The sequence below is a fragment of the Oncorhynchus keta genome, unplaced genomic scaffold (genome assembly GCF_023373465.1).
Source record: "Oncorhynchus keta strain PuntledgeMale-10-30-2019 unplaced genomic scaffold, Oket_V2 Un_scaffold_2149_pilon_pilon, whole genome shotgun sequence".
Taxonomy (NCBI): domain Eukaryota; kingdom Metazoa; phylum Chordata; class Actinopteri; order Salmoniformes; family Salmonidae; genus Oncorhynchus; species Oncorhynchus keta.
Genome location: NW_026290864.1, coordinates 342,501 through 370,261, shown reverse-complemented (window position 1 = coordinate 370,261; position 27,761 = coordinate 342,501). Strand labels below are relative to the sequence as shown.

Here is a 27,761-nt window from a genome sequence, read left to right as displayed (position 1 = left end):
TACCATAAGAGAAGGCATACTAATAGTAGTACCGCTAGAGAAGGCATACTAATAGTAGTACTATAAGAGAAGGCATACTAATAGTAGTACTATAAGAGAAGGCATACTAATAGTAGTACTAGAGCAGGCATACTAATAGTAGTACTAGAGCATGCATACTAATAGTAGTACTAGAGCAGGCATACTAATAGTAGTACTATAAGAGCAGGCATACTAATAGTAGTACTATAAGAGAAGGCATACTAATAGTAGTACTATAAGAGAAGGCATACTAATAGTAGTACTATAAGAGCAGGCATACTAATAGTAGTACTATAAGAGAAGGCATACTAATAGTAGTACTATAAGAGCAGACAATAGTAGTACTAATAGTAGTAATAGTAGTACTAGAGCATGCATACTAATAGTAGTACTAGAGCAGGCATACTAATAGTAGTACCGCTAGAGCAGGCATACTAATAGTAGTACTATAAGAGAAGGCATACTAATAGTAGTACCGCTAGAGCATGCATACTAATAGTAGTACTATAAGAGAAGGCATACTAATAGTAGTACTATAAGAGAAGGCATACTAATAGTAGTACTATAAGAGAAGGCATACTAATAGTAGTACTATAAGAGAAGGCATACTAATAGTAGTACTATAAGAGAAGGCATACTAATAGTAGTACTATAAGAGAAGGCATACTAATAGTAGTACTATAAGAGAAGGCATACTAATAGTAGTACTATAAGAGCAGGCATACTAATAGTAGTACTATAAGAGAAGGCATACTAATAGTAGTACTATAAGAGAGGCATACTAATAGTAGTACTATAAGAGAAGGCATACTAATAGTAGTACTATAAGAGAAGGCATACTAATAGTAGTACTAGAGCAGGCATACTAATAGTAGTACCGCTAGAGCAGGCATACTAATAGTAGTACTATAAGAGAAGGCATACTAATAGTAGTACTATAAGAGAAGGCATACTAATAGTAGTACTATAAGAGAAGGCATACTAATAGTAGTACTATAAGAGAAGGCATACTAATAGTAGTACTATAAGAGAAGGCATACTAATAGTAGTACTATAAGAGAAGGCATACTAATAGTAGTACTATAAGAGAAGGCATACTAATAGTAGTACTATAAGAGAAGGCATACTAATAGTAGTACTACTAGAGCAGGCATACTAATAGTAGTACCACTAGAGCAGGCATTCTAATAAAGGTACCAATAGTAGTAAACGAAGAGAGTACTGGAGCATGCATACTAATAGTAGTACTAGAGCAGGCATACTAATAGTAGTACTACTAGAGCAGGCATACTAATAGTAGTACTAGAGCAGGCATACTAATAGTAGTACTAGAGCATGCATACTAATAGTAGTACTAGAGCAGGCATACTAATAGTAGTACCGCTAGAGCAGGCATACTAATAGTAGTACTATAAGAGAAGGCATACTAATAGTAGTACTATAAGAGAAGGCATACTAATAGTAGTACTATAAGAGAAGGCATACTAATAGTAGTACTATAAGAGAAGGCATACTAATAGTAGTACTAGAGCAGACATACTAATAGTAGTACTAGAGCATGCATACTAATAGTAGTACTAGAGCAGGCATACTAATAGTAGTACCGCTAGAGCAGGCATACTAATAGTAGTACTATAAGAGAAGGCATACTAATAGTAGTACCGCTAGAGCATGCATACTAATAGTAGTACTATAAGAGAAGGCATACTAATAGTAGTACTATAAGAGAAGGCATACTAATAGTAGTACTATAAGAGCAGGCATACTAATAGTAGTACTATAAGAGAAGGCATACTAATAGTAGTACTATAAGAGAAGGCATACTAATAGTAGTACTATAAGAGAAGGCATACTAATAGTAGTACTATAAGAGAGGCATACTAATAGTAGTACTATAAGAGCATGCATACTAATAGTGGTACTATAAGAGCAGGCATACTAATAGTGGTACTATAAGAGAAGGCATACTAATAGTAGTACTATAAGAGCATGCATACTAATAGTAGTACTATAAGAGAAGGCATACTAATAGTAGTACTATAAGAGAAGGCATACTAATAGTAGTACCGCTAGAGCATGCATACTAATAGTAGTACTATAAGAGCAGGCATACTAATAGTAGTACTATAAGAGAAGGCATACTAATAGTAGTACTAGAGCAGACATAATAATAGTACTACTAGAGCATGCATACTAATAGTAGTACTAGAGCAGGCATACTAATAGTAGTACCGCTAGAGCAGGCATACTAATAGTAGTACTATAAGAGCAGGCATACTAATAGTAGTACCGCTAGAGCATGCATACTAATAGTAGTACTATAAGAGAAGGCATACTAATAGTAGTACTATAAGTAAGGCATACTAATAGTAGTACTATAAGAGAAGGCATACTAATAGTAGTACTATAAGAGCAGGCATACTAATAGTAGTACTATAAGAGCAGGCATACTAATAGTAGTACTATAAGAGAAGGCATACTAATAGTAGTACTATAAGAGAAGGCATACTAATAGTAGTACTATAAGAGCAGGCATACTAATAGTAGTACTATAAGAGAAGGCATACTAATAGTAGTACTATAAGAGAAGGCATACTAATAGTAGTACTATAAGAGAAGGCATACTAATAGTGGTACTATAAGAGAGTAGTACTATACAGGCATACTAATAGTAGTACTACTAGAGCAGGCATACTAATAGTAGTACTAGAAGAGAAGGCATAGTAGTACCGCTAGAGCAGGCATACTAATAGTAGTACTATAAGAGAAGGCATACTAATAGTAGTACTATAAGAGAAGGCATACTAATAGTAGTACCGCTAGAGCAGGCATACTAATAGTAGTACTATAAGAGAAGGCATACTAATAGTAGTACTATAAGAGAAGGCATACTAATAGTAGTACTATAAGAGAAGGCATACTAATAGTAGTACTACTAGAGCAGGCATACTAATAGTAGTACTAGAGCATGCATACTAATAGTAGTACTAGAGCAGGCATACTAATAGTAGTACCGCTAGAGCAGGCATACTAATAGTACTACAAGAGCAGGCATACTAATAGTAGTACTGCTAGAGCAGGCATACTAATAGTAGTACTATAAGAGAAGGCATACTAATAGTAGTACCGCTAGAGCAGGCATACTAATAGTACTACAAGAGCAGGCATACTAATAGTAGTACTATAAGAGCAGGCATGCTAATAGTAGTACTACTAGAGCAGGCATACTAATAGTACTACGAGAGCAGGCATAGTAATAGTAGTACCACTAGAGCAGGCATACTAATAGTAGTACTATAAGAGCAGGCATACTAATAGTAGTACCGCTAGAGCAGGCATACTAATAGTAGTACTATAAGAGCAGGCATACTAATAGTAGTACTATAAGAGCAGGCATACTAATAGTAGTACTATAAGAGCAGGCATACTAATAGTAGTACTATAAGAGAAGGCATACTAATAGTAGTACTATAAGAGAAGGCATACTAATAGTAGTACTATAAGAGCAGGCATACTAATAGTAGTACTATAAGAGCAGGCATACTAATAGTAGTACTATAAATAGAGTACCGCTAGAGCAGGCATACTAATAGTAGTACTATAAGAGCAGGCATACTAATAGTAGTACTATAAGAGCAGGCATACTAATAGTAGTACTACTAGAGCAGGCATACTAATAGTACTACGAGAGCAGGCATACTAATAGTAGTACTATAAGAGCATGCATACTAATAGTAGTACTACTAGAGCAGGCATACTACTAGTAGTACCGCTAGAGCAGGCATACTAATAGTAGTACTATAAGAGCAGGCATACTAATAGTAGTACTACTAGAGCAGGCATACTAATAGTAGTACCGCTAGAGCAGGCATACTAATAGTAGTACTATAAGAGCAGGCATACTAATAGTAGTACTATAAGAGCATGCATACTAATAGTAGTACCGCTGAGCAGGCATACTAATAGTGGTACTATAAGAGAAGGCATACTAATAGTAGTACTATAAGAGAAGGCATACTAATAGTAGTACTATAAGAGAAGGCATACTAATAGTAGTACTATAAGAGAAGGCATACTAATAGTAGTACTAAAAAGAGAAGGCATACTAATAGTAGTACTATAAGAGCAGGCATACTAATAGTAGTACTAGTAGGCATACTAATAGACTATAAGAGCAGGCATACTAATAGTAGTACTATAAGAGCAGGCATGCTAATAGTAGTACTATAAAAGAAGGCATACTAATAGTAGTACCATAAGAAGGCATACTAATAGTAGTACTATAAGAGAAGGCATACTAATAGTAGTACTATAAGAGCAGGCATACTAATAGTAGTACCGCTAGAGCAGGCATGCTAATAGTAGTACTATAAAAGAAGAAGGCATACTAATAGTAGTACTATAAGAGCAGGCATACTAATAGTAGTACTATAAGAGCATGCATACTAATAGTAGTACCGCTGAGTAGGCATACTAATAGTGGTACTATAAGAGCAGGCATACTAATAGTAGTACCGCTAGAGCAGGCATACAATAGTAGTACTACTAGAGCAGGCATACTAATAGTAGTACTATAAGAGCATGCATACTAATAGTAGTACCGCTAGAGCAGGCATACTAATAGTGGTACTATAAGAGAAGGCATACTAATAGTAGTACTATAAGAGAAGGCATACTAATAGTAGTACTATAAGAGAAGGCATACTAATAGTAGTACTATAAGAGCAGGCATACTAATAGTAGTACTATAAGAGAAGGCATACTAATAGTAGTACTATAAGAGCATGCATACTAATAGTAGTACTATAAGAGAAGGCATACTAATAGTAGTACTATAAGAGAAGGCATACTAATAGTAGTACTATAATAGCAGGCATACTAATAGTAGTACTATAAGAGAAGGCATACTAATAGTAGTACTATAAGAGAAGGCATACTAATAGTAGTACTATAAGAGAAGGCATACTAATAGTAGTACTATAAGAGAAGGCATACTAATAGTAGTACTATAAGAGAAGGCATACTAATAGTAGTACTATAAGAGCATGCATACTAATAGTAGTACCGCTAGAGCAGGCATACTAATAGTGGTACTATAAGAGCAGGCATACTAATAGTAGTACCGCTAGAGCAGGCATACAAATAGTAGTACCGCTAGAGCAGGCATACTAATAGTACTACGAGAGCAGGCATAGTAATAGTAGTACTATAAGAGCATGCATACTAATAGTAGTACTACTAGAGCAGGCATACAAATCGTAGTAATACTAGAGCAGGCATACTAATAGTAGTACTACTAGAGCAGGCATACTAATAGTAGTACTACTAGAGCAGTCATATTAATAGTAGTACTACTAGAGCAGGCATAGTAATAGTAGTACTACTACAGCAGTCATACTAATAGTAGTACTATAAGAGCAGGCATACTAATAGTAGTACCGCTAGAGCAGGCATACTAATAGTACTACGAGAGCAGGCATAGTAATAGTAGTACCGCTAGAGCAGGCATACTAATAGTAGTACCGCTAGAGCAGGCATACTAATAGTAGTACCGCTAGAGCAGGCATACTAATAGTAGTACTATAAGAGCAGGCATACTAATAGTAGTACCGCTAGAGCAGGCATACTAATAGTAGTACTATAAGAGCAGGCATACTAATAGTAGTACTATAAGAGCAGGCATACTAATAGTAGTACTACTAGAGCAGGCATACTAATAGTAGTACTATAAGAGCAGGCATACTAATAGTAGTACTATAAGAGCAGGCATACTAATAGTAGTACTACTAGAGCAGGCATACTAATAGTACTACGAGAGCAGGCATACTAATAGTAGTACTATAAGAGCATGCATACTAATAGTAGTACTACTAGAGCAGGCATACTACTAGTAGTACCGCTAGAGCAGGCATACTAATAGTAGTACTATAAGAGCAGGCATACTAATAGTAGTACTACTAGAGCAGGCATACTAATAGTAGTACCGCTAGAGCAGGCATACTAATAGTAGTACTATAAGAGCAGGCATACTAATAGTAGTACTACTAGAGCAGGCATACTAATAGTACTACGAGAGCAGGCATAGTAATAGTAGTACTATAAGAGCATGCATACTAATAGTAGTACCGCTGAGCAGGCATACTAATAGTAGTACTACTAGAGCAGGCATACTAATAGTAGTACTATAAGAGCAGGCATACTAATAGTAGTACTATAAGAGAAGGCATACTAATAGTAGTACTATAAGAGAAGGCATACTAATAGTAGTACTATAAAAGAAGGCATACTAATAGTAGTACTATAAGAGAAGGCATACTAATAGTAGTACTATAAGAGAAGGCATACTAATAGTAGTACTATAAAAGAAGGCATACTAATAGTAGTACTATAAGAGCATGCATACTAATAGTAGTACCGCTGAGTAGGCATACTAATAGTGGTACTATAAGAGCAGGCATACTAATAGTAGTACTATAAGAGAAGGCATACTAATAGTAGTACTATAAGAGAAGGCATACTAATAGTAGTACTATAAGAGAAGGCATACTAATAGTAGTACTATAAGAGAAGGCATACTAATAGTAGTACTATAAGAGAAGGCATACTAATAGTAGTACTATAAGAGAAGGCATACTAATAGTAGTACTATAAGAGCATGCATACTAATAGTAGTACCGCTGAGTAGGCATACTAATAGTGGTACTATAAGAGCAGGCATACTAATAGTAGTACCGCTAGAGCAGGCATACAAATCGTAGTACTACTAGAGCAGGCATACTAATAGTAGTACTATAAGAGCATGCATACTAATAGTAGTACCGCTAGAGCAGGCATACTAATAGTGGTACTATAAGAGAAGGCATACTAATAGTAGTACTATAAGAGAAGGCATACTAATAGTAGTACTATAAGAGAAGGCATACTAATAGTAGTACTATAAGAGCAGGCATACTAATAGTAGTACTATAAGAGAAGGCATACTAATAGTAGTACTATAAGAGAAGGCATACTAATAGTAGTACTATAAGAGCAGGCATACTAATAGTAGTACTATAAGAGCATGCATACTAATAGTAGTACCGCTGAGTAGGCATACTAATAGTGGTACTATAAGAGCAGGCATACTAATAGTAGTACCGCTAGAGCAGGCATACAAATCGTAGTACTACTAGAGCAGGCATACTAATAGTAGTACTATAAGAGCATGCATACTAATAGTAGTACCGCTAGAGCAGGCATACTAATAGTACTACGAGAGCAGGCATAGTAATAGTAGTACTATAAGAGCATGCATACTAATAGTAGTACCGCTAGAGCAGGCATACTAATAGAGGTACTATAAGAGCAGGCATACTAATAGTAGTACTACTAGAGCAGGCATACAAATCGTAGTAATACTAGAGCAGGCATACTAATAGTAGTACTACTAGAGCAGGCATACTAATAGTAGTACTACTAGAGCAGTCATATTAATAGTAGTACTACTAGAGCAGGCATAGTAATAGTAGTACTACTAGAGCAGTCATATTAATAGTAGTACTACTAGAGCAGGCATACTAATAGTAGTACCACTAGAGCAGGCATACTAATAGTAGTACTACTAGAGCAGGCATAGTAATAGTAGTACCACTAGAGCAGGCATACTAATAGTAGTACTACTAGAGCAGGCATAGTAATAGTAGTACTACTAGAACAGGTATAGTAATAGTAGTACTGCTAGTTTCAAACAGGCCGTCTTCAGTTCTCTAACAGCACTATTGTAACACACATGTCTCAGATTGTATAGTGCTGACAAGAGGCAGGGCTGCATTTCATTCCAAAAACATGTTTCTTCCCTTCTGCCCTAGCTCACTCCACTTCAAAGATCTGATAGGTATGCTGTGAATGAAAGCAATATGGCAGACACTAGGTGGGGCCACCGCTTACACCTTGCCTGCCTTCTCAGATCTGCAAAAGGGAGTGAAACAGGACAGAGAGGAGGGGACAACTTTTGGAATGAAAATGCAGCCCAGGGTTTTGTAGCAGAGCGATGGAAAATAGTGGTTAGGTTATGCAACAGTTGGGCTGGATAAATAAGAGGCGTGCTCTCTGTGGTGATATAAACAGGGGCTCTAACAAACACACACACAAATAAGGGCATTCCTCAGAGCTGTGACTCATATTACCCATTTTTAGAGCCGTCTGGAATCTCCACAGCTCCACTTTCCACACAGTTTGTAGAGAACAAACCAACCCCAGGTTTGTGGAAGGCAACATGGAGGGCGACAACACGTTGGAGTGTTATAACATAGAAGGTTACCACAGCTGGGGCCTGGCCTATTACACAAGGAGTGGCCTATTACACAAGCAAATACATGCCACATACAATTAAGGAATAAGCTTCTCTCTTCACACCCTCAAAACAAGATTGAACATAATCTTGACCTTTAAAACATGAATTAATGCAAATGATTTGAGATCAAGTCTGATGGAGCAGGTTTGGGTGGAGCTGACCTCATTTTCAGGGCATCAATGGCTGCTTGTGGGCTGATCATGTGTCTGCTCTGCTTGAGGGGGTGTTTTTCACTTTAAGAGGAAGCTTTTCTTCTCTCTGTCTCACATCAGTCTCACATCAGGACCCAGCCTGTCAGCTACACAAATCAGAGATCTTATCTTCTGCTCTGAGGTGAGTAGAGAGGGAGGGAGGAGGGGGGAGGGGGGCTGCTGCTACTCTCAGATAGAGGAACACAGAGGAGGGAAGGTGTGTGTGTGTGTGTGTGTGTGTGTGTGTGTGTGTGTGTGTGTGTGTGTGTGTGTGTGTGTGTGTGTGTGTGTGTGTGTGTGTGTGTGTGTGTGTGTGTGTGTGTGTGTGTGTGTGTGTGTGTGTGTGTGTGTGGTTATAAAGTGCCATTATAAAGTGCCAATAACTATACATTTGCAACTGTTTACCAAATCAATGTTTCAATGTGATCCTTTTATACGTTGCATTAATTTACTCCGGAAACACCTGCTGTAAACACACTGTAGAACAACGCTGTCTAGACCTGAACACATTCCATTCCCTGGGTCTTATAACATTAAACATGTTTTCATCTTTAGTGTAGCTGAGCCTTCTCTTCATCTCTCTTGTTGTGAATCATATGTTCCATTGTAATAACCAGACATAGACAGGATGAATACTCATGTCACTCTCATCCTCTTCTCTTCTCCTTCCCTTGCTTTACTCTCTCTAATCCAATACTCTTCCTCCCTGTGATTTCCTCACTCATAACTTCCCCTCTACCTGCTTTCCTCCCCCCTCTCTTCCTCTCTTCCCCCCTTTTCTCTTTTTTTCTCCTCCAACCCCACACCCCTGCCTCCCTCTTTCTCTCATCCCCTCTTCCCAACTCTCTCTCCGTCCACCTGCCTCCTCCTCTCTCTCCCCCAGGTACAGTATGTCTCGTCTGGAGAAGGCCATTGTATCCATGGTGGAGGTGTTTGAGGAGTATGCTACAAAGGATGATAAGAATCGCCAGCTTAGCGGTACAGAGCTCGTGGAGCTGATGAAGAAAGAGCTGGCCAGCCCAGAGTTCCACGTAAGACACAGACACAGACACAGACACAGACACAGACACAGACACAGACACAGACACAGACACAGACACAGACACAGACACAGACACAGACACAGACACAGACACAGACACAGACACACATTCACACACACACACACACACATAGTTGTCCTGTATGGCTCAGTTGGTAGAGCATGGTGCTAGTAACACCAGGATAGTGGGTTTGATTCCTGGGCCCACCCATACGAGAAATCGATGCATAACTGTAAGTCACTTTGGTTTAAAGTGTCTGCTAAATAGTATCTTATTCTATTATCACACAAACACAACCTATCCACATGTTTTACATATCCATACCACAACATAGTAGTAATTTTTTATTAACATACACATACCACTGCATAATGATGTCTACAAGATACCTAGAAAGCCTACATACCTTCGTGTGTGTGTGTGTGTGTGTGTGTGTGTGTGTGTGTGTGTGTGTGTGTGTGTGTGTGTGTGTGTGTGTGTGTGTGTGTGTGTGTGTGTGTGTGTGTGTGTGTGTGTGTGTGTGTGTGTGTGTGTGTGTGTGTGTGTGTGTGTGTGTGTGTGTCTCAGGGAAAGGTGGAACCAGCAGTGCTCCAGGAGGCGATGACCAACCTGGATAAGAACCATGATGGGGAGATCAACTTCAGAGAGTTCTCCATGTTCTTGGCTACTCTGGCCAGAGGCTACTACAGAGCCAGAAACAAGGGCAAGGGCAACAAGGGCAAGTCTGACAAGCCTGAATGAGGGGGCGAAAAATTACCTGTTGACAGGTGTGGCCAGTATCGAGACACAGACACACACTGCTTTTCTATGATAAAAGAGAGAAAATGATACACTTACTGTAACTTGTATGGTGCTTTTAAGATGTATTCTCTACATTTCCCCTGTTTTTTAAATTACATCTGACTTGCTTACTAGTTGGTGTTGTGTGTTTCATTTTTGTGATGGAGAATTCCTCGAGGTGATGTGATGAGCATCAATTCTCAGACATTACAACTGGTACACCCATTAACCTTTTGCGTGTAGGGGCAGTATTTTCGTTTTTGGCTAAAAAAAACGTGCTCATTTGAAACTGCCTATTTCTCAGCCACAGAAACTAGAATATGTATATAATTGTCAGATTAGGATACAAAACACCCTAAAGTTTCCAAAACTGTCAAAATATTCTCTGTGAGTATAACAGAACTGATATTGCAGGCGAAAACCTGAGGAAAATCCAATCAGGAAGTGCCTCTTATTTTGAAACCTCTCTGTTCCTATGCATGCCTATCCTCCATTTAAAGGGATATCAACCAGATTCCTTTTTCTACGGCTCCCCTAAGGTGTCAACAGTCTTTAGACATAGTTTCAGGCTTTGTTTTGAAGAATTAGCGAGAAAGATCACATTGCGTAAGTGGATAGGTGTGGGATCTCAGAGTGAGTTTTGCGGCCATTGTTTCTCCCTGTCTTATTGAAAAACCTACACTCCCGGTTGATATTATCGAATATATATTTTAAAAACAACCTGAGCATTGATTATAAAAAACGTTTGACATGTTTCTGTGGACATTATGGATATTATTTGGAATTTTCGTCTGCGTTGTCGTGACCGCTCTTTCCTGTGGATTTCTGAACATAACGCGACAAACAAATGGAGGTATTTTGGATATAAAAATAATCTTTATGGAACAAAAGGAACATTTGTTGTATAACTGGGAGTCTCGTGAGTGAAAACATCTGAAGATCATCAAAGACAGGTGGATTAACAAAAGGCTAAACTGTGTTTTGCAATATTGCACTTGTGATTTCATGAATATGAATATTTTTAGTCATATTATTTGACTGTGGCGCTATGCTATTCAGCAGTTGCTGATGACAATTATCCCGCTTAAGGGATGGGTAGCGTCAAGAAGTTAAAGGGATACTGCAGAGCTCTGGCAATTATGTTGTTTTTCTACTTACCCAGAGTCAGATGTGTTTCTACGTGCAGTCTCTGTACTAGTTAGACTTGGCACACGAAACTACCTTTAACTTCATTCATACTGCATACAGAGACATACAAATGGTATGCACAAGTTCATCAGACTCTGGGTAAGTAGAAAAAAAACATCCAAAATCTTATTTGCCAGAATCTCGCAGTATCCATCCGTCCACCCATCACGCTTTCAGTGAGAATGTCTGTTCCCCTTTTCTACTCATTCTTTGGTGAGAACCCGCCTCAGGCGTAGGCTTGGTTTACATATTTTCTTCCCCTCTTTACTCCCCCTCTCATCCTCCCATCCAGCCCATCCCCCTCTCATCCTCCTATCCAGCCCATGTCCTGAGGACTCCGTGTGTCTCCCTGTGTTAGTGTCACAGTGTTAGATTAGAGGACAGGTATAATGTTGAGATTAAAGGTAGAAGCCTGATTTTGACCTAATGCTTTATAGTCTGGTGAATCCATTCACCTTATGCTCATACCATGTTTCTCACAATAGACTAGAGCCCACAGCTGGTACAACAAATATAGACTGGCTTCACCCTCCAATGAAGCCCCTTGACACTGATCAGTGTGTTGTTTCCTCTTAAGGTTAGAATTAGGGGAAGGTAAACTGATCCTAGATCTGTACATATTGGACTAAATGGAGCTCTTTCAATGTTCTGATCAGGTAGTATGAATAGTAGAATATGGGTTAAAAGTAAACACATGTTTTTGAAATGTTTTTTCTATATTTTTTAATTTATTGAATTGAATAACTAAGTTCAATGCTTTTTTAGAAGTGTGCACCCTTGTTCTACTACTTGGTCTACAGTCTACAATGCATTTTCTGGGTAAAAGCACCGTAGCTCATTTACAGCTCATTTAACTCAACTCCGGAACAGAATGTTCTGATCAGGATAGGGTGATTCTATGAACCTTATGACTGCTGTCTTCTGGCTCACTATCACTACCTCCCCCAGCCTCTAGGATCAAATGGGAGAACACCTCCTTCAGCCTCTAGGATCAAATGGGAGAACACCTCCCTCAGCCTCTAGGCTCAAATAGGAGAACACCTCCCTCAGCATCTAGCCTCAAATGGGAGAACACCTCCTTCAGCCTCTAGGATCAAATGGGAGAACACCTCCCTCAGCCTCTAGGCTCAAATAGGAGACCACCTCCCTCAGCCTCTTGGATCAAATGTAAGAACACCTCCCTCAGCCTCTAGCCTCAAATGGGAGGACACCTCCTTCAGCCTCTAGGATCAAATGGAAGAACACCTCCCTCAGCTTCTAGTCTCAAATAGGAGAACACCTCCCTCAGCCTCTAGGATCCAATGGAAGAACACCTCCCTCAGACTCTAGGATCAAATGGGAGAACACCTCCATCAGCCTCTAGGATCCAATGGGAGAACACCTCCCTCAGCCTCTAGGATCCAATGGAAGAACACCTCCCTCAGACTCTAGGATCAAATGGGAGAACACCTCCCTCAGCCTCTAGGATCCAATGGAAGAACACCTCCCTCAGCCTCTAGGATCAAATGGGAGAACACCTCCATCAGCCTCTAGAATCCAATGGAAGAACACCTCCATCAGCCTCTAGGATCCAATGGGAGAACACCTCCCTCAGCCTCTAGGATCAAATAGGAGAACACCTCCCTCAGCCTCTAGGATCAAATAGGAGAACACCTCCCTCAGCCTCTAGGATCAAATGGGAGAACACCTCCCTCAGCCTCTAGGATCAAATGGGAGAACACCTCCCTCAGCCTCTAGGATCAAATGGGAGAACACCTCCCTCAGCCTCTAGGATCAAATGGGAGAACACCTCCCTCAGCCTCCAGGATCAAATGGGAGAACACCTCCCTCAGCCTCTAGGATCAAATGGGAGAACACCTCCCTCAGCCTAGGATCAAATGGGAGAACACCTCCCTCAGCCTCTAGGATCAAATGGGAGAACACCTCCCTCAGCCTCTAGGATCAAATGGGAGAACACCTCCCTCAGCCTCTAGGATCAAATGGGAGAACACCTCCCTCAGCCTAGGATCAAATAGGAGAACACCTCCCTCAGCCTCTAGGATCAAATAGGAGATCACCTCCCTCAGCCTCTAGGATCAAATAGGAGAACACCTCCCTCAGCCTCTAGGATCAAATAGGAGAACACCTCCCTCAGCCTCTAGGATCAAATGGGAGAACACCTCCCTCAGCCTCTAGGATCAAATGGGAGAACACCTCCCTCACCCTCTAGGATCAAATGGGAGAACACCTCCCTCAGCCTCTAGGATCAAATGGGAGAACACCTCCCTCAGCCTCTAGGATCAAATGGGAGAACACCTCCCTCAGCCTCTAGGATCAAATAGGAGAACACCTCCCTCAGCCTCTAGGATCAAATGGGAGAACACCTCCCTCAGCCTCTAGGATCAAATAGGAGAACACCTCCCTCAGCCTCTAGGATCAAATGGGAGAACACCTCCCTCAGCCTCTAGGATCAAATGGGAGAACACCTCCCTCACCCTCTAGGATCAAATGGGAGAACACCTCCCTCAGCCTCTAGGATCAAATGGGAGAACACCTCCCTCAGCCTCTAGGATCAAATGGGAGAACACCTCCGTCAGCCTCTAGGATCAAATGGGAGAACACCTCCCTCAGCCTCTAGGATCAAATGGGAGAACACCTCCCTCACCCTCTAGGATCAAATGGGAGAACACCTCCCTCAGCCTCTAGGATCAAATGGGAGAACACCTCCCTCAGCCTAGGATCAAATGGGAGAACACCTCCCTCAGCCTCTAGGATCAAATGGGAGAACACCTCCCTCAGCCTCTAGGATCAAATAGGAGAACATCTCCCTCAGCCTCTAGGATCAAATAGGAGAACACCTCCCTCAGCCTCTAGGATCAAATGGGAGAACACCTCCCTCAGCCTCTAGGATCAAATGGGAGAACACCTCCCTCAGCCTCTAGGATCAAATGGGAGAACACCTCCCTCAGCCTAGGATCAAATAGGAGAACACCTCCCTCAGCCTCTAGGATCAAATAGGAGATCACCTCCCTCAGCCTCTAGGATCAAATAGGAGAACACCTCCCTCCGCCTCTAGGATCAAATAGGAGAACACCTCCCTCAGACTCTAGGATCAAATGGGAGAACACCCCCCTCAGCCTCTAGGATCAAATAGGAGATCACCTCCCTCAGCCTCTAGGATCAAATAGGAGAACACCTCCCTCAGCCTCTAGGATCAAATGGGAGAACACCTCCCTCAGCCTCTAGGATCAAATAGGAGATCACCTCCCTCAGACTCTAGGATCAAATAGGAGAACACCTCCCTCAGCCTCTAGGATCAAATGGGAGAACACCTCCCCCAGCCTCTAGGATCAAATGGGAGAACACCTCCCCCAGCCTCTAGGATCAAATAGGAGATCACCTCCCTCAGCCTCTAGGATCAAATAGGAAAACACCTCCCTCAGCCTCTAGGATCAAATAGGAGAACACCTCCCCCAGACTCTAGGATCCAATGGGAGAACACCTCCCTCAGCCTCTAGGATCAAATGGGAGAACACCTCCCTCAGCCTCTAGGATCAAATAGGAGAACACCTCCCTCAGCCTCTAGGATCAAATAGGAGAACACCTCCCTCAGCCTCTAGGATCAAATGGAAGAACACCTCCCTCAGCCTCTAGGATCAAATGGAAGAACACCTCCCTCAGCCTCTAGGATCAAATAGGAGAACACCTCCCTCAGCCTCTAGGATCAAATAGGAGAACACCTCCCTCAGCCTCTAGGATCAAATGGAAGAACACCTCCCTCAGCCTCTAGGATCAAATGGAAGAACACCTCCCTCAGCCTCTAGGATCAAATAGGAGAACACCTCCCTCAGCCTCTAGGATTAAATGGAAGAACACCTCCCTCGTGAATTATCGGTTTTATCTTATCTAAGTAGTTATGTCCAGTCCTACTTTTTAAAAATTCTCCTGCTTTTCTGTAATTCTGTAAAATCATGCATTGTAATAGATCAACTCATAGACAGATGGTGGTATTGTATCAGAAGTGTGTAGCGCCCAGGTACTAAAGCATGTGTCTCTCAACTCCCAACTGTAATGCTACTTATAGACCAGCGTTCTTCACCTCTGGTCCTTGGCAGCTACAGTGTGTCGGATTTATTTCCTGCCAAGCACCAACACTCCTGATTCTACCAATCATTGGTCATTGGTACATTCATTGAACCAGTGTTAGAATGGTAGAAAACCTTTAGCTCTCCAGGACCAGGATGTAAGAACACTGCTGCAGGTCAATACCAGTGGACAGGAGCAGTAGAATGACCTGTATCTCAGAGACTTCCTCGGTCAAAGGGAAGGTCCTGTCAGTGATCAGCTCTTTTGGACCTGTAATTGCACAAATGAAAGGGGTCCAAATGGCCAAACACTTTGCATGTGAATATCTCTTTATCTGTGTGTGTGCCTGTGTGAGTCTGTACTTGCATGCTTGTATGTGTGTGTGCCTGTGTGAGTCTGTACTTGCATGCTTGTGTTTGTGTGTGTGCCTGTGTGAGTCTGTACTTGCATGCTTGTATGTGTGTGTGCCTGTGTGAGTCTGTACTTGCATGCTTGTATGTGTGTGTGCCTGTGTGAGTCTGTACTTGCACGCTTGTGTTTGTGTGTGTGCCCGTGTGAGTCTGTATTTGCATGCTTGTGTTTGTGTGTGTGCCTGTGTGAGTCTGTACTTGCATGCTTGTATGTGTGTGTGCCTGTGTGAGTCTGTACTTGCATGCTTGTGTTTGTGTGTGTGCCTGTGTGAGTCTGTACTTGCATGCTTGTATGTGTGTGTGCCTGTGTGAGTCTGTACTTGCATGCTTGTATGTGTGTGTGCCTGTGTGAGTCTGTACTTGCATGCTTGTGTTTGTGTGTGTGCCTGTGTGAGTCTGTATTTGCATGCTTGTGTTTGTGTGTGTGCCTGTGTGAGTCTGTACTTGCATGCTTGTATGTGTGTGTGCCTGTGTGAGTCTGTACTTGCATGCTTGTGTTTGTGTGTGTGCCTGTGTGAGTCTGTACTTGCATGCTTGTGTTTGTGTGTGTGCCTGTGTGAGTCTGTACTTGCATGCTTGTGTTTGTGTGTGTGCCTGTGTGAGTCTGTACTTGCATGCTTGTATGTGTGTGTGCCTGTGTGAGTCTGTACTTGCATGCTTGTATGTGTGTGTGCCTGTGTGAGTCTGTACTTGCATGCTTGTGTTTGTGTGTGTGCCTGTGTGAGTCTGTACTTGCATGCTTGTATGTGTGTGTGCCTGTGTGAGTCTGTACTTGCATGCTTGTGTTTGTGTGTGTGCCTGTGTGAGTCTGTACTTGCATGCTTGTGTTTGTGTGTGTGCCTGTGTGAGTCTGTACTTGCATGCTTGTATGTATGTGTGCCTGTGTGAGTCTGTACTTGCATGTTTGTATGTGTGTGTGCCTGTGTGAGTCTGTACTTGCATGCTTGTATGTGTGTGTGCCTGTGTGAGTCTGTACTTGCATGTTTGTATGTGTGGGTGCCTGTGTGAGTCTGTACTTGCATGTTTGTATGTGTGGGTACCTGTGTGAGTCTGTACTTGCATGCTTGTATGGTGTGTGCCTGTGTGAGTCTGTACTTGCATGCTTGTATGTGTGTGTGCCTGTGTGAGTCTGTACTTGCATGCTTGTATGTGTGTGTGCCTGTGTGAGTCTGTACTTGCATGCTTGTATGTGTGTGTGCCTGTGTGAGTCTGTACTTGCATGCTTGTATGTGTGTGTGCCTGTGTGAGTCTGTACTTGCATGCTTGTATGTGTGTGTGCCTGTGTGAGTCTGTACTTGCATGCTTGTATGTGTGTGTGCCTGTGTGAGTCTGTACTTGCATGCTTGTATGTGTGTGTGCCTGTGTGAGTCTGTACTTGCATGCTTGTGTTTGTGTGTGGCCTGTGTGAGTCTGTACTTGCATGCTTGTGTTTGTGTGTGTGCCTGTGTGAGTCTGTACTTGCATGCTTGTATGTATGTGTGCCTGTGTGAGTCTGTACTTGCATGTTTGTATGTGTGTGTGCCTGTGTGAGTCTGTACTTGCATGCTTGTATGTGTGTGTGCCTGTGTGAGTCTGTACTTGCATGCTTGTATGTGTGTGTGCCTGTGTGAGTCTGTACTTGCATGTTTGTATGTGTGTGTGCCTGTGTGAGTCTGTACTTGCATGCTTGTATGTGTGTGTGCCTGTGTGAGTCTGTACTTGCATGCTTGTATGTGTGTGTGTGTGTGCCTGTGTGAGTCTGTACTTGCATGCTTGTATGTGTGTGTGCCTGTGTGAGTCTGTACTTGCATGTTTGTATGTGTGTGTGCCTGTGTGAGTCTGTACTTGCATGCTTGTATGGTGTGTGCCTGTGTGAGTTTGTACTTGCATGCTTGTATGTGTGTGTGCCTGTGTGAGTCTGTACTTGCATGCTTGTATGTGTGTGTGCCCGTGTGAGTCTGTACTTGCATGCTTGTATGTGTGTGTGCCTGTGTGAGTCTGTACTTGCATGCTTGTATGTGTGTGTGCCTGTGTGAGTCTGTACTTGCATGCTTGTATGTGTGTGTGCCTGTGTGAGTCTGTACTTGCATGCTTGTATGTGTGTGTGCCTGTGTGAGTCTGTACTTGCATGCTTGTATGTGTGTGTGCCTGTGTGAGTCTGTACTTGCATGCTTGTATGTGTGTGTGCCTGTGTGAGTCTGTACTTGCATGCTTGTGTTTGTGTGTGTGCCTGTGTGAGTCTGTACTTGCATGCTTGTGTTTGTGTGTGTGCCTGTGTGAGTCTGTACTTGCATGCTTGTATGTATGTGTGCCTGTGTGAGTCTGTACTTGCATGTTTGTATGTGTGTGTGCCTGTGTGAGTCTGTACTTGCATGCTTGTATGTGTGTGTGCCTGTGTGAGTCTGTACTTGCATGCTTGTATGTGTGTGTGTGCCTGTGTGAGTCTGTACTTGCATGCTTGTATGTGTGTGTGCCTGTGTGAGTCTGTACTTGCATGCTTGTGTTTGTGTGTGTGCCTGTGTGAGTCTGTACTTGCATGTTTGTATGTATGTGTGCCTGTGTGAGTCTGTACTTGCATGTTTGTATGTGTGTGTGCCTGTGTGAGTCTGTACTTGCATGCTTGTATGTGTGTGTGCCTGTGTGAGTCTGTACTTGCATGCTTGTATGTGTGTGTGTGCCTGTGTGAGTCTGTACTTGCATGCTTGTATGTGTGTGTGCCTGTGTGAGTCTGTACTTGCATGTTTGTATGTGTGTGTGCCTGTGTGAGTCTGTACTTGCATGCTTGTATGTGTGTGTGCCTGTGTGAGTCTGTACTTGCATGCTTGTGTTTGTGTGTGCCTGTGTGAGTCTGTACTTGCATGCTTGTATGTGTGTGTGCCTGTGTGAGTCTGTACTTGCATGCTTATGTTTGTGTGTGTGCTTTTTGGGATGAGGACAACAGGAGCAGCCCAGGGAGAGGAGGAACGTGACTCATGAGTCTGTGTGAGTCTGTACTTGCATGCTTGTGTTTGTGTGTGTGCCTGTGTGAGTCTGTACTTGCATGCTTGTGTTTGTGTGTGTGCCTGTGTGAGTCTGTACTTGCATGCTTGTATGTGTGTGTGCCTGTGTGAGTCTGTACTTGCATGCTTGTATGTGTGTGTGCCTGTGTGAGTCTGTACTTGCATGCTTGTGTTTGTGTGTGTGCCTGTGTGAGTCTGTACTTGCATGCTTGTATGTGTGTGTGCCTGTGTGAGTCTGTACTTGCATGCTTGTATGTGTGTGTGCCTGTGTGAGTCTGTACTTGCATGTTTGTATGTGTGTGTGCCTGTGTGAGTCTGTACTTGCATGCTTGTGTTTGTGTGTGTGCCTGTGTGAGTCTGTACTTGCATGCTTGTGTTTGTGTGTGTGCCTGTGTGAGTCTGTACTTGCATGCTTGTGTTTGTGTGTGTGCCTGTGTGAGTCTGTACTTGCATGCTTGTGTTTGTGTGTGTGCCTGTGTGAGTCTGTACTTGCATGCTTGTATGTATGTGTGCCTGTGTGAGTCTGTACTTGCATGTTTGTATGTGTGTGTGCCTGTGTGAGTCTGTACTTGCATGCTTGTATGTGTGTGTGCCTGTGTGAGTCTGTACTTGCATGCTTGTATGTGTGTGTGCCTGTGTGAGTCTGTACTTGCATGCTTGTATGTGTGTGTGCCTGTGTGAGTCTGTACTTGCATGTTTGTATGTGTGTGTGCCTGTGTGAGTCTGTACTTGCATGCTTGTATGTGTGTGTGCCTGTGTGAGTCTGTACTTGCATGCTTGTATGGTGTGTGCCTGTGTGAGTCTGTACTTGCATGCTTGTATGTGTGTGTGCCTGTGTGAGTCTGTACTTGCATGCTTGTATGTGTGTGTGCCTGTGTGAGTCTGTACTTGCATGCTTGTATGTGTGTGTGCCTGTGTGAGTCTGTACTTGCATGCTTGTATGTGTGTGTGCCTGTGTGAGTCTGTACTTGCATGTTTGTATGTGTGGGTGCCTGTGTGAGTCTGGACTTGCATGCTTGTATGGTGTGTGCCTGTGTGAGTCTGTACTTGCATGCTTGTATGTGTGTGTGCCTGTGTGAGTCTGTACTTGCATGCTTGTATGTGTGTGTGCCTGTGTGAGTCTGTACTTGCATGCTTGTATGTGTGTGTGCCTGTGTGAGTCTGTACTTGCATGCTTGTATGTGTGTGTGCCTGTGTGAGTCTGTACTTGCATGCTTGTATGTGTGTGTGCCTGTGTGAGTCTGTACTTGCATGCTTGTATGTGTGTGTGCCTGTGTGAGTCTGTACTTGCATGCTTGTATGTGTGTGTGCCTGTGTGAGTCTGTACGTGCATGCTTGTATGTGTGTGTGCCTGTGTGAGTCTGTACTTGCATGCTTGTATGTGTGTGTGCCTGTGTGAGTCTGTACTTGCATGCTTGTATGTGTGTGTGCCTGTGTGAGTCTGTACTTGCATGCTTGTATGTGTGTGTGCCTGTGTGAGTCTGTACTTGCATGCTTGTATGTGTGTGTGCCTGTGTGAGTCTGTACTTGCATGCTTGTATGTGTGTGTGCCTGTGTGAGTCTGTACTTGCATGCTTGTATGTGTGTGTGCTCGTATGTGAGTGTGTGTATGACAGTGTGATAAACACCTGCATCTAAATGGGAATGGAATGTATCTCTAAGGCGAGAACCATGGTTTGTTTCATATAGTAATTTAAATCAATGTGTAGTTATGAGTTGAAGAACAGTAACCACTACTTTTACTTCACCATTTGGATCATCACTCATACGTTAATGACCGTCATTAAAGCACTATATATTTGCACCACTATCTATTCATTGCTAATTGCTTTGACCTCACTGTCAACATGACTTTGCCAATATAGTTTGTTAGGTATGAATAACTAGGTGTGGTTCTTGTTTGCATGGTGTGTGAAATCCAAGCGACCCAAGCCCAGCTCCAAGCCACAGTGTGAAAGTGATACAAACCCTGTGATCAGTGTCTTTGTTTCAACACACCAGTCTGTCTTCATGTCAGGGTGTCAGAGCAACAGAACAGAGACAGACCTTTACAGCTACTAGGTCTACATGAAACAAACAGCTTGCATTAAAATGTGAAGTTAAGACTGGTTAACCAAGCCAGTAAGGGTTATTCCAAATGGATACAGTGCCTTCAGAAAGTATTCACACCCCTTGACTTTTTTCACATCTTGTTGCATTACAGCCTGAATTCAAAATGTATTAAATAGAGATTGTTTTGTCACTGGCCTACACACACTACCCCATAATGTCAAAGTGGAATTATGTCTGAAATGTTTACAAATTAATTAAATATCCGTTTGAGCATTGAATATCCATTTGGGTATGGTGAAGTTATTAATTGCACTTTGGATGGTATATCAATACACCCAGTCACTGCAAAGATACAAGTGTCTTTCCTAACTCAGTTGCCGGAGAGGAAGGAAACCTCTCAGGGATTGTACCATAAGGCCAATGGTTACTTTAAAACAGTTACAGAGTTTAATGGCTGTGATAGAAGAAAACTGAGGATGGATCAACAACATTGTAGTTAGTCAACAATACTACCCTAATTGACAGAGTGAAAAGAAGGAAGAATGTACCGGATAAAAATGTTCCAAAACTTGCATCCTGTTTGCAACAAGGCACTAAAAAAATACTGCATATATAAAGCAATTAACTTTTAGTTCTGAATACAAAGTGTTACGTTTGGGGCAAATCCAATACAACACAATATTTAGCACCACTCGCCATATTTTCAAGCATATTGGTGACTGCATCATATTGTGGGTATGCTAAACAGAATGGAGCAAAACAAAGGCAAAATCCTAGAGGAAAACCTGGTTCAGTCTGCTTTCCACCAGACACTGGGAGATTCATTCACCTTCAGCAAGAAAACCTAAAACACAAGGCCAAATCTACACTGGAGTTACTCACCAAGAAGACAGGGAAGGATTTAAGTCAAAACTGTAACATCCTGAGTGGACGAGTTACAGTTTTGACTTAAATCTGATTGAAAATCTATGGCAAGACTTGAATATGGTTGTCTAGCAATGATCAGCAACCAATTTGGCAGAGCTTGAAAAATTTTGAAAAGAATAATGGGCAAATCTTGTACAATCCAGGTGTGCAAAGCTCTTAGACTTACCCAGAAAGACTCACAGCTGTAATCGCTGACAAACGTGATTCTAACATGTATTGACTCATGGGTGTGAATGCTTTAGTAAATGGGATATTTAAGTAATTCATTTTCAATCAATGTGCAAAAACGTCAAAAAACATGTTTTCACTTTGCCATTATGGGGTATTGTGACGTCATTATGGGGTATTGTGTCTAGATGGGTGAAAGAAAATATTGACATAATCCATTTTGAATTCAAGCTGTAACACAAAAAACGTGGAAGAAGTGAAGGTGCATGAGTACTTTCTGAAGGCACCGTCTATACAACCCTTAGCCATTATCTAATGAGCACCCATTTCATACTTTTAAAAAAGTCAGTTGGAGAATTCATTATTTATCAAACACTTTAAACAGCCTTTTCCTGCAATCTAGAGGCATAATCATTAGGCTTAATCCTATGTAAAAAAAAAAAATTAAAGTCTATGTTTATGCGTATCTAAGCATACCTCTGAGCTGTCTGTATCCTCCTGACTGGTGGTTCTTTACATACCTCTGAGCTGTCTGTATCCTCCTGACTGGTGGTTCTTTACATACCTCTGAGCTGTCTGTATCCTCCTGACTGGTGGTTCTTTACATACCTCTGAGCTGTCTGTATCCTCCTGACTGGTGGTTCTTTACATACCTCTGAGCTGTCTGTATCCTCCTGACTGGTGGTTCTTTAAATACCTCTGAGCTGTCTGTATCCTCCTGACTGGTGGTTCTTTACATACCTCTGACCTGTCTGTATCCTCCTGACTGGTGGTTCTTTACATACCTCTGAGCTGTCTGTATCCTCCTGACTGGTGGTTCTTTACATACCTCTGAGCTGTCTGTATCCTCCTGACTGGAGGTTCTTTACATACCTCTTGAGCTGTCTGTATCCTCCTGACTGGAGGTTCTTTACATACCTCTTGAGCTGTCTGTATCCTCCTGACTGGTGGTTCTTTACATACCTCTTGAGCTGTCTGTATCCTCCTGACTGGTGGTTCTTTATATACCCCTGAGCTGTCTGTATCCTCCTGACTGGTGGTTCCTTACATACCTCTTGAGCTGTCTGTATCCTCCTGACTGGTGGTTCTTTACATACCTCTGAGCTGTCTGTATCCTCCTGACTGGTGGTTCTTTACATACCTCTGAGCTGTCTGTATCCTCCTGACTGGTGGTTCTTTACATACCTCTGAGCTGTCTGTATCCTCCTGACTGGTGGTTCTTTACATACCTCTGAGCTGTCTGTATCCTCCTGACTGGTGGTTCTTTACATACCTCTGAGCTGTCTGTATCCTCCTGACTGGTGGTTTTTTACATACCTCTTGAGCTGTCTGTATCCTCCTGACTGGTGGTTCTTTACATACCTATTGAGCTGTATGTATCCTCCTGAGTGGTGGTTCTTTACATACCTCTGAGCTGTCTGTATCCTCCTGACTGGTGGTTCTTTACATACCTCTTGAGCTGTCTGTATCCTCCTGACTGGTGGTTCTTTACATACCTCTTGAGCTGTCTGTATCCTCCTGACTGGTGGTTCTTTACATACCTCTGAGCTGTCTGTATCCTCCTGACTGGTGGTTCTTTACATACCTCTTGAGCTGTCTGTATCCTCCTGACTGGTGGTTCTTTACATACCTCTTGAGCTGTCTGTATCCTCCTGACTGGTGGTTCTTTACATACCTCTGAGCTGTCTGTATCCTCCTGACTGGTGGTTCTTTACATACCTCTGAGCTGTCTGTATCCTCCTGACTGGTGGTTCTTTAAATACCTCTGAGCTGTCTGTATCCTCCTGACTGGTGGTTCTTTACATACCTATTGAGCTGTCTGTATCCTCCAGACTGGTGGTTCTTTAAATACCTCTGAGCTGTCTGTATCCTCCTGACTGGTGGTTCTTTACATACCTCTTGAGCTGTCTGTATCCTCCTGACTGGTGGTTCTTTACATACCTCTTGAGCTGTCTGTATCCTCCTGACTGGTGGTTCTTTACATACCTCTTGAGCTGTCTGTATCCTCCTGACTGGTGGTTATTTACATACCTCTTGAGCTGTCTGTATCCTCCTGACTGGTGGTTCTTTACATACCTCTTGAGCTGTCTGTATCCTCCTGACTGGTGGTTCTTTACATACCTCTGAGCTGTCTGTATCCTCATGACTGGTGGTTCTTTACATACCTCTTGAGCTGTCTGTATCCTCCTGACTGGTGGTTCTTTACATACCTCTGAGCTGTCTGTATCCTCCTGACTGGTGGTTCTTTACATACCTCTTGAGCTGTCTGTATCCTCTTGACTGGTGGTTCTTTACATACCTCTTGAGCTGTCTGTATCCTCCTGACTGGTGGTTCTTTACATACCTCTTGAGCTGTCTGTATCCTCCTGACTGGTGGTTCTTTACATACCTCTGACCTGTCTGTATCCTCCTGACTGGTGGTTCTTTACATACCTCTGAGCTGTCTGTATCCTCCTGACTGGTGGTTCTTTACATACCTCTTGAGCTGTCTGTATCCTCCTGACTGGTGGTTCTTTACATACCTCTTGAGCTGTCTGTATCCTCCTGACTGGTGGTTCTTTACATACCTATTGAGCTGTCTGTATCCTCCTGACTGGTGGTTCTTTACATACCTCTGAGCTGTCTGTATCCTCCTGACTGGTGGTTCTTTACATACCTCTGAGCTGTCTGTATCCTCCTGACTGGTGGTTCTTTACATACCTCTGAGCTGTCTGTATCCTCCTGACCTGTGGTTCTTTACATACCTCTGAGCTGTCTGTATCCTCCTGACTGGTGGTTCTTTACATACCTCTGAGCTGTCTGTATCCTCCTGACTGGTGGTTCTTTACATACCTCTTGAGCTGTCTGTATCCTCCTGACTGGTGGTTCTTTACATACCTCTGACCTTTCTGTATCCTCCTGACTGGTGGTTCTTTACATACCTCTGAGCTGTCTGTATCCTCCTGACTGGTGGTTCTTTACATACCTCTTGAGCTGTCTGTATCCTCCTGACTGGTGGTTCTTTACATACCTCTTGAGCTGTCTGTATCCTCCTGACTGGTGGTTCTTTACATACCTATTGAGCTGTCTGTATCCTCCTGACTGGTGGTTCTTTACATACCTCTGAGCTGTCTGTATCCTCCTGACTGGTGGTTCTTTACATACCTCTGAGCTGTCTGTATCCTCCTGACTGGTGGTTCTTTACATACCTCTGAGCTGTCTGTATCCTCCTGACTGGTGGTTCCTTACATACCTATTGAGCTGTCTGTATCCTCCTGACTGGTGGTTCTTTACATACCTCTGAGCTGTCTGTATCCTCCTGACTGGTGGTTCTTTACATACCTATTGAGCTGTCTGTATCCTCCTGACTGGTGGTTCTTTACATACCTCTGAGCTGTCTGTATCCTCCTGACTGGTGGTTCTTTACATACCTCTGAGCTGTCTGTATCCTCCTGACTGGTGGTTCTTTACATACCTCTGAGCTGTCTGTATCCTCCTGACTGGTGGTTCTTTACATACCTCTGAGCTGTCTGTATCCTCCTGACTGGTGGTTCTTTACATACCTCTGAGCTGTCTGTTTCCTCCTGACTGGTGGTTCTTTACATACCTCTTGAGCTGTCTGTATCCTCCTGACTGGTGGTTCTTTACATACCTCTTGAGCTGTCTGTATCCTCCTGACTGGTGGTTCTTTACATACCTCTTGAGCTGTCTGTATCCTCCTTACTGGTGGTTCTTTACATACCTCTTGAGCTGTCTGTATCCTCCTGACTGGTGGTTATTTACATACCTCTTGAGCTGTCTGTATCCTCCTGACTGGTGGTTATTTAGATACCTCTTGAGCTGTCTGTATCCTCCTGACTGGTGGTTCTTTACATACCTCTTGAGCTGTCTGTATCCTCCTGACTGGTGCTTCTTTACATACCTCTGAGCTGTCTGTATCCTCCTGACTGGTGGTTCTTTACATACCTCTGAGCTGTCTATACTCCTGACTGGTGGTTCTTTACATACCCCTGAGCTGTCTATACTCCTGACTGGTGGTTCTTTACATACCTCTGAGCTGTCTGTATCCTCCTGACTGGTGGTTCTTTACATACCTCTGAGCTGTCTATACTCCTGACTGGTGGTTCTTTACATACCTCTGAGCTGTCTGTATCCTCCTGACTGGTGGTTCTTTACATACCTCTGAGCTGTCTGTATCCTCCTGACTGGTGGTTCTTTACATACCTCTGAGCTGTCTGTATCCTCCTGACTGGTGGTTCTTTACATACCTCTGAGCTGTCTGACTGGTGGTTCTTTATACCTCTGAGCTGACTGACTGTGGTTCTTTACATACCTCTGAGCTGTCTGACTGGTGGTTCTTTATCCTCCTGACTGGACTGGTTTCTTTACATACCTCTGAGCTGTCTGACTGGTGGTTCTTTATACCTCTGAGCTGACTGGTGGTTCTTTACATACCTCTGAGCTGTCTGTATCCTCCTGACTGGTGGTTCTTTACATACCTCTGAGCTGTCTGTATCCTCCTGACTGGTGGTTCTTTACATACCTCTGAGCTGTCTGTATCCTCCTGACTGGTGGTTCTTTACATACCTCTGAGCTGTCTGTATCCTCCTGACTGGTGGTTCTTTACATACCTCTGAGCTGTCTATACTCCTGACTGGTGGTTCTTTACATACCTCTGAGCTGTCTGTATCCTCCTGACTGGTGGTTCTTTACATACCTCTGAGCTGTCTGTATCCTCCTGACTGGTGGTTCTTTACATACCTCTGAGCTGTCTGTATCCTCCTGACTGGTGGTTCTTTACATACCTCTGAGCTGTCTGTATCCTCCTGACTGGTGGTTCTTTACATACCTCTGAGCTGTCTGTATCCTCCTGACTGGTGGTTCTTTACATACCTCTGAGCTGTCTGTATCCTCCTGACTGGTGGTTCTTTACATACCTCCTGAGCTGTCTGTATCCTCCTGACTGGTGGTTCTTTACATACCTCTGAGCTGTCTGTATCCTCCTGACTGGTGGTTCTTTACATACCTCTGAGCTGTCTGTATCCTCCTGACTGGACTGGTTCTTTACATACCTCTGAGCTGTCTGTATCCTCCTGACTGGTGGTTCTTTACATACCTCTTGAGCTGTCTGTATCCTCCTGACTGGTGGTTCTTTACATACCTCTGAGCTGGTGGTTCTACCTCTGTATCCTCCTGACTGGTGGTTCTTTACATACCTCTGAGCTGTCTGTATCCTCCTGACTGGTGGTTCTTTACATACCTCTGAGCTGTCTATACTCCTGACTGGTGGTTCTTTACATACCCCTGAGCTGTCTGTATCCTCCTGACTGGTGGTTCTTTACATACCCCCATACATATCCCATCGCCATTATCTAATGAGCACACTTAATAAAGGCAAAAAAAGTGACCTAATTTTCTAGAATTTAGTGGAGTTGCTCCAATTCTCTGTCAAATTTTACTACAGGCCTGTTTTTACATAAATTGAAATCAATTGTTTACTGCTGTGTCATTGACTGTATTTATGTTTGCAAATGTCACCATTTCCCAGAGGGGTCAAGGGAACCTGTCAGTCAGCAAAGTAGCCCTACAGGTCAGTCAGCAAGGTAGCCCTACAGGTCAGTCAACAA

At 42.8% G+C, this 27,761-nt stretch overlaps 2 protein-coding genes across 14 annotated transcripts; one reads left to right on the top strand and one right to left on the bottom strand.

Annotated features, from left to right (window-relative positions):
- The first annotated feature begins 8,524 nt into the window (after positions 1-8,524).
- On the top strand, positions 8,525-10,501 carry LOC127928108 (protein S100-A5-like). Its single transcript, XM_052515117.1, has 3 exons — positions 8,525-8,686; positions 9,428-9,575; positions 10,155-10,501. The coding sequence occupies exons 2-3, from the start codon at positions 9,435-9,437 to the stop codon at positions 10,326-10,328; spliced, it is 315 nt and encodes a 104-aa protein (XP_052371077.1). The 5' UTR covers positions 8,525-8,686; positions 9,428-9,434; the 3' UTR covers positions 10,329-10,501.
- A 124-nt stretch (positions 10,502-10,625) lies between these two features.
- On the bottom strand, positions 10,626-17,420 carry LOC127928107 (histidine-rich glycoprotein-like). 13 transcript variants are annotated; one of them, XM_052515113.1, is made up of 4 exons: positions 15,037-17,420; positions 14,393-14,494; positions 14,157-14,324; positions 10,626-13,918 (listed from the first exon to the last, which is right to left on the bottom strand). In XM_052515113.1, the coding sequence occupies exon 1, from the start codon at positions 17,329-17,331 to the stop codon at positions 15,757-15,759; it is 1,575 nt and encodes a 524-aa protein (XP_052371073.1). In that variant the 5' UTR covers positions 17,332-17,420; the 3' UTR covers positions 10,626-13,918; positions 14,157-14,324; positions 14,393-14,494; positions 15,037-15,756. The 13 variants fall into 13 exon arrangements, with proteins under 13 accessions (XP_052371073.1, XP_052371068.1, XP_052371075.1 ...); XM_052515108.1 differs by having other exon boundaries at positions 14,393-17,420; XM_052515115.1 differs by lacking the exon at positions 14,157-14,324 and adding an exon at positions 13,919-14,020 and having other exon boundaries at positions 10,626-12,936; positions 14,393-17,420.
- Positions 17,421-27,761: the final 10,341 nt, after the last annotated feature.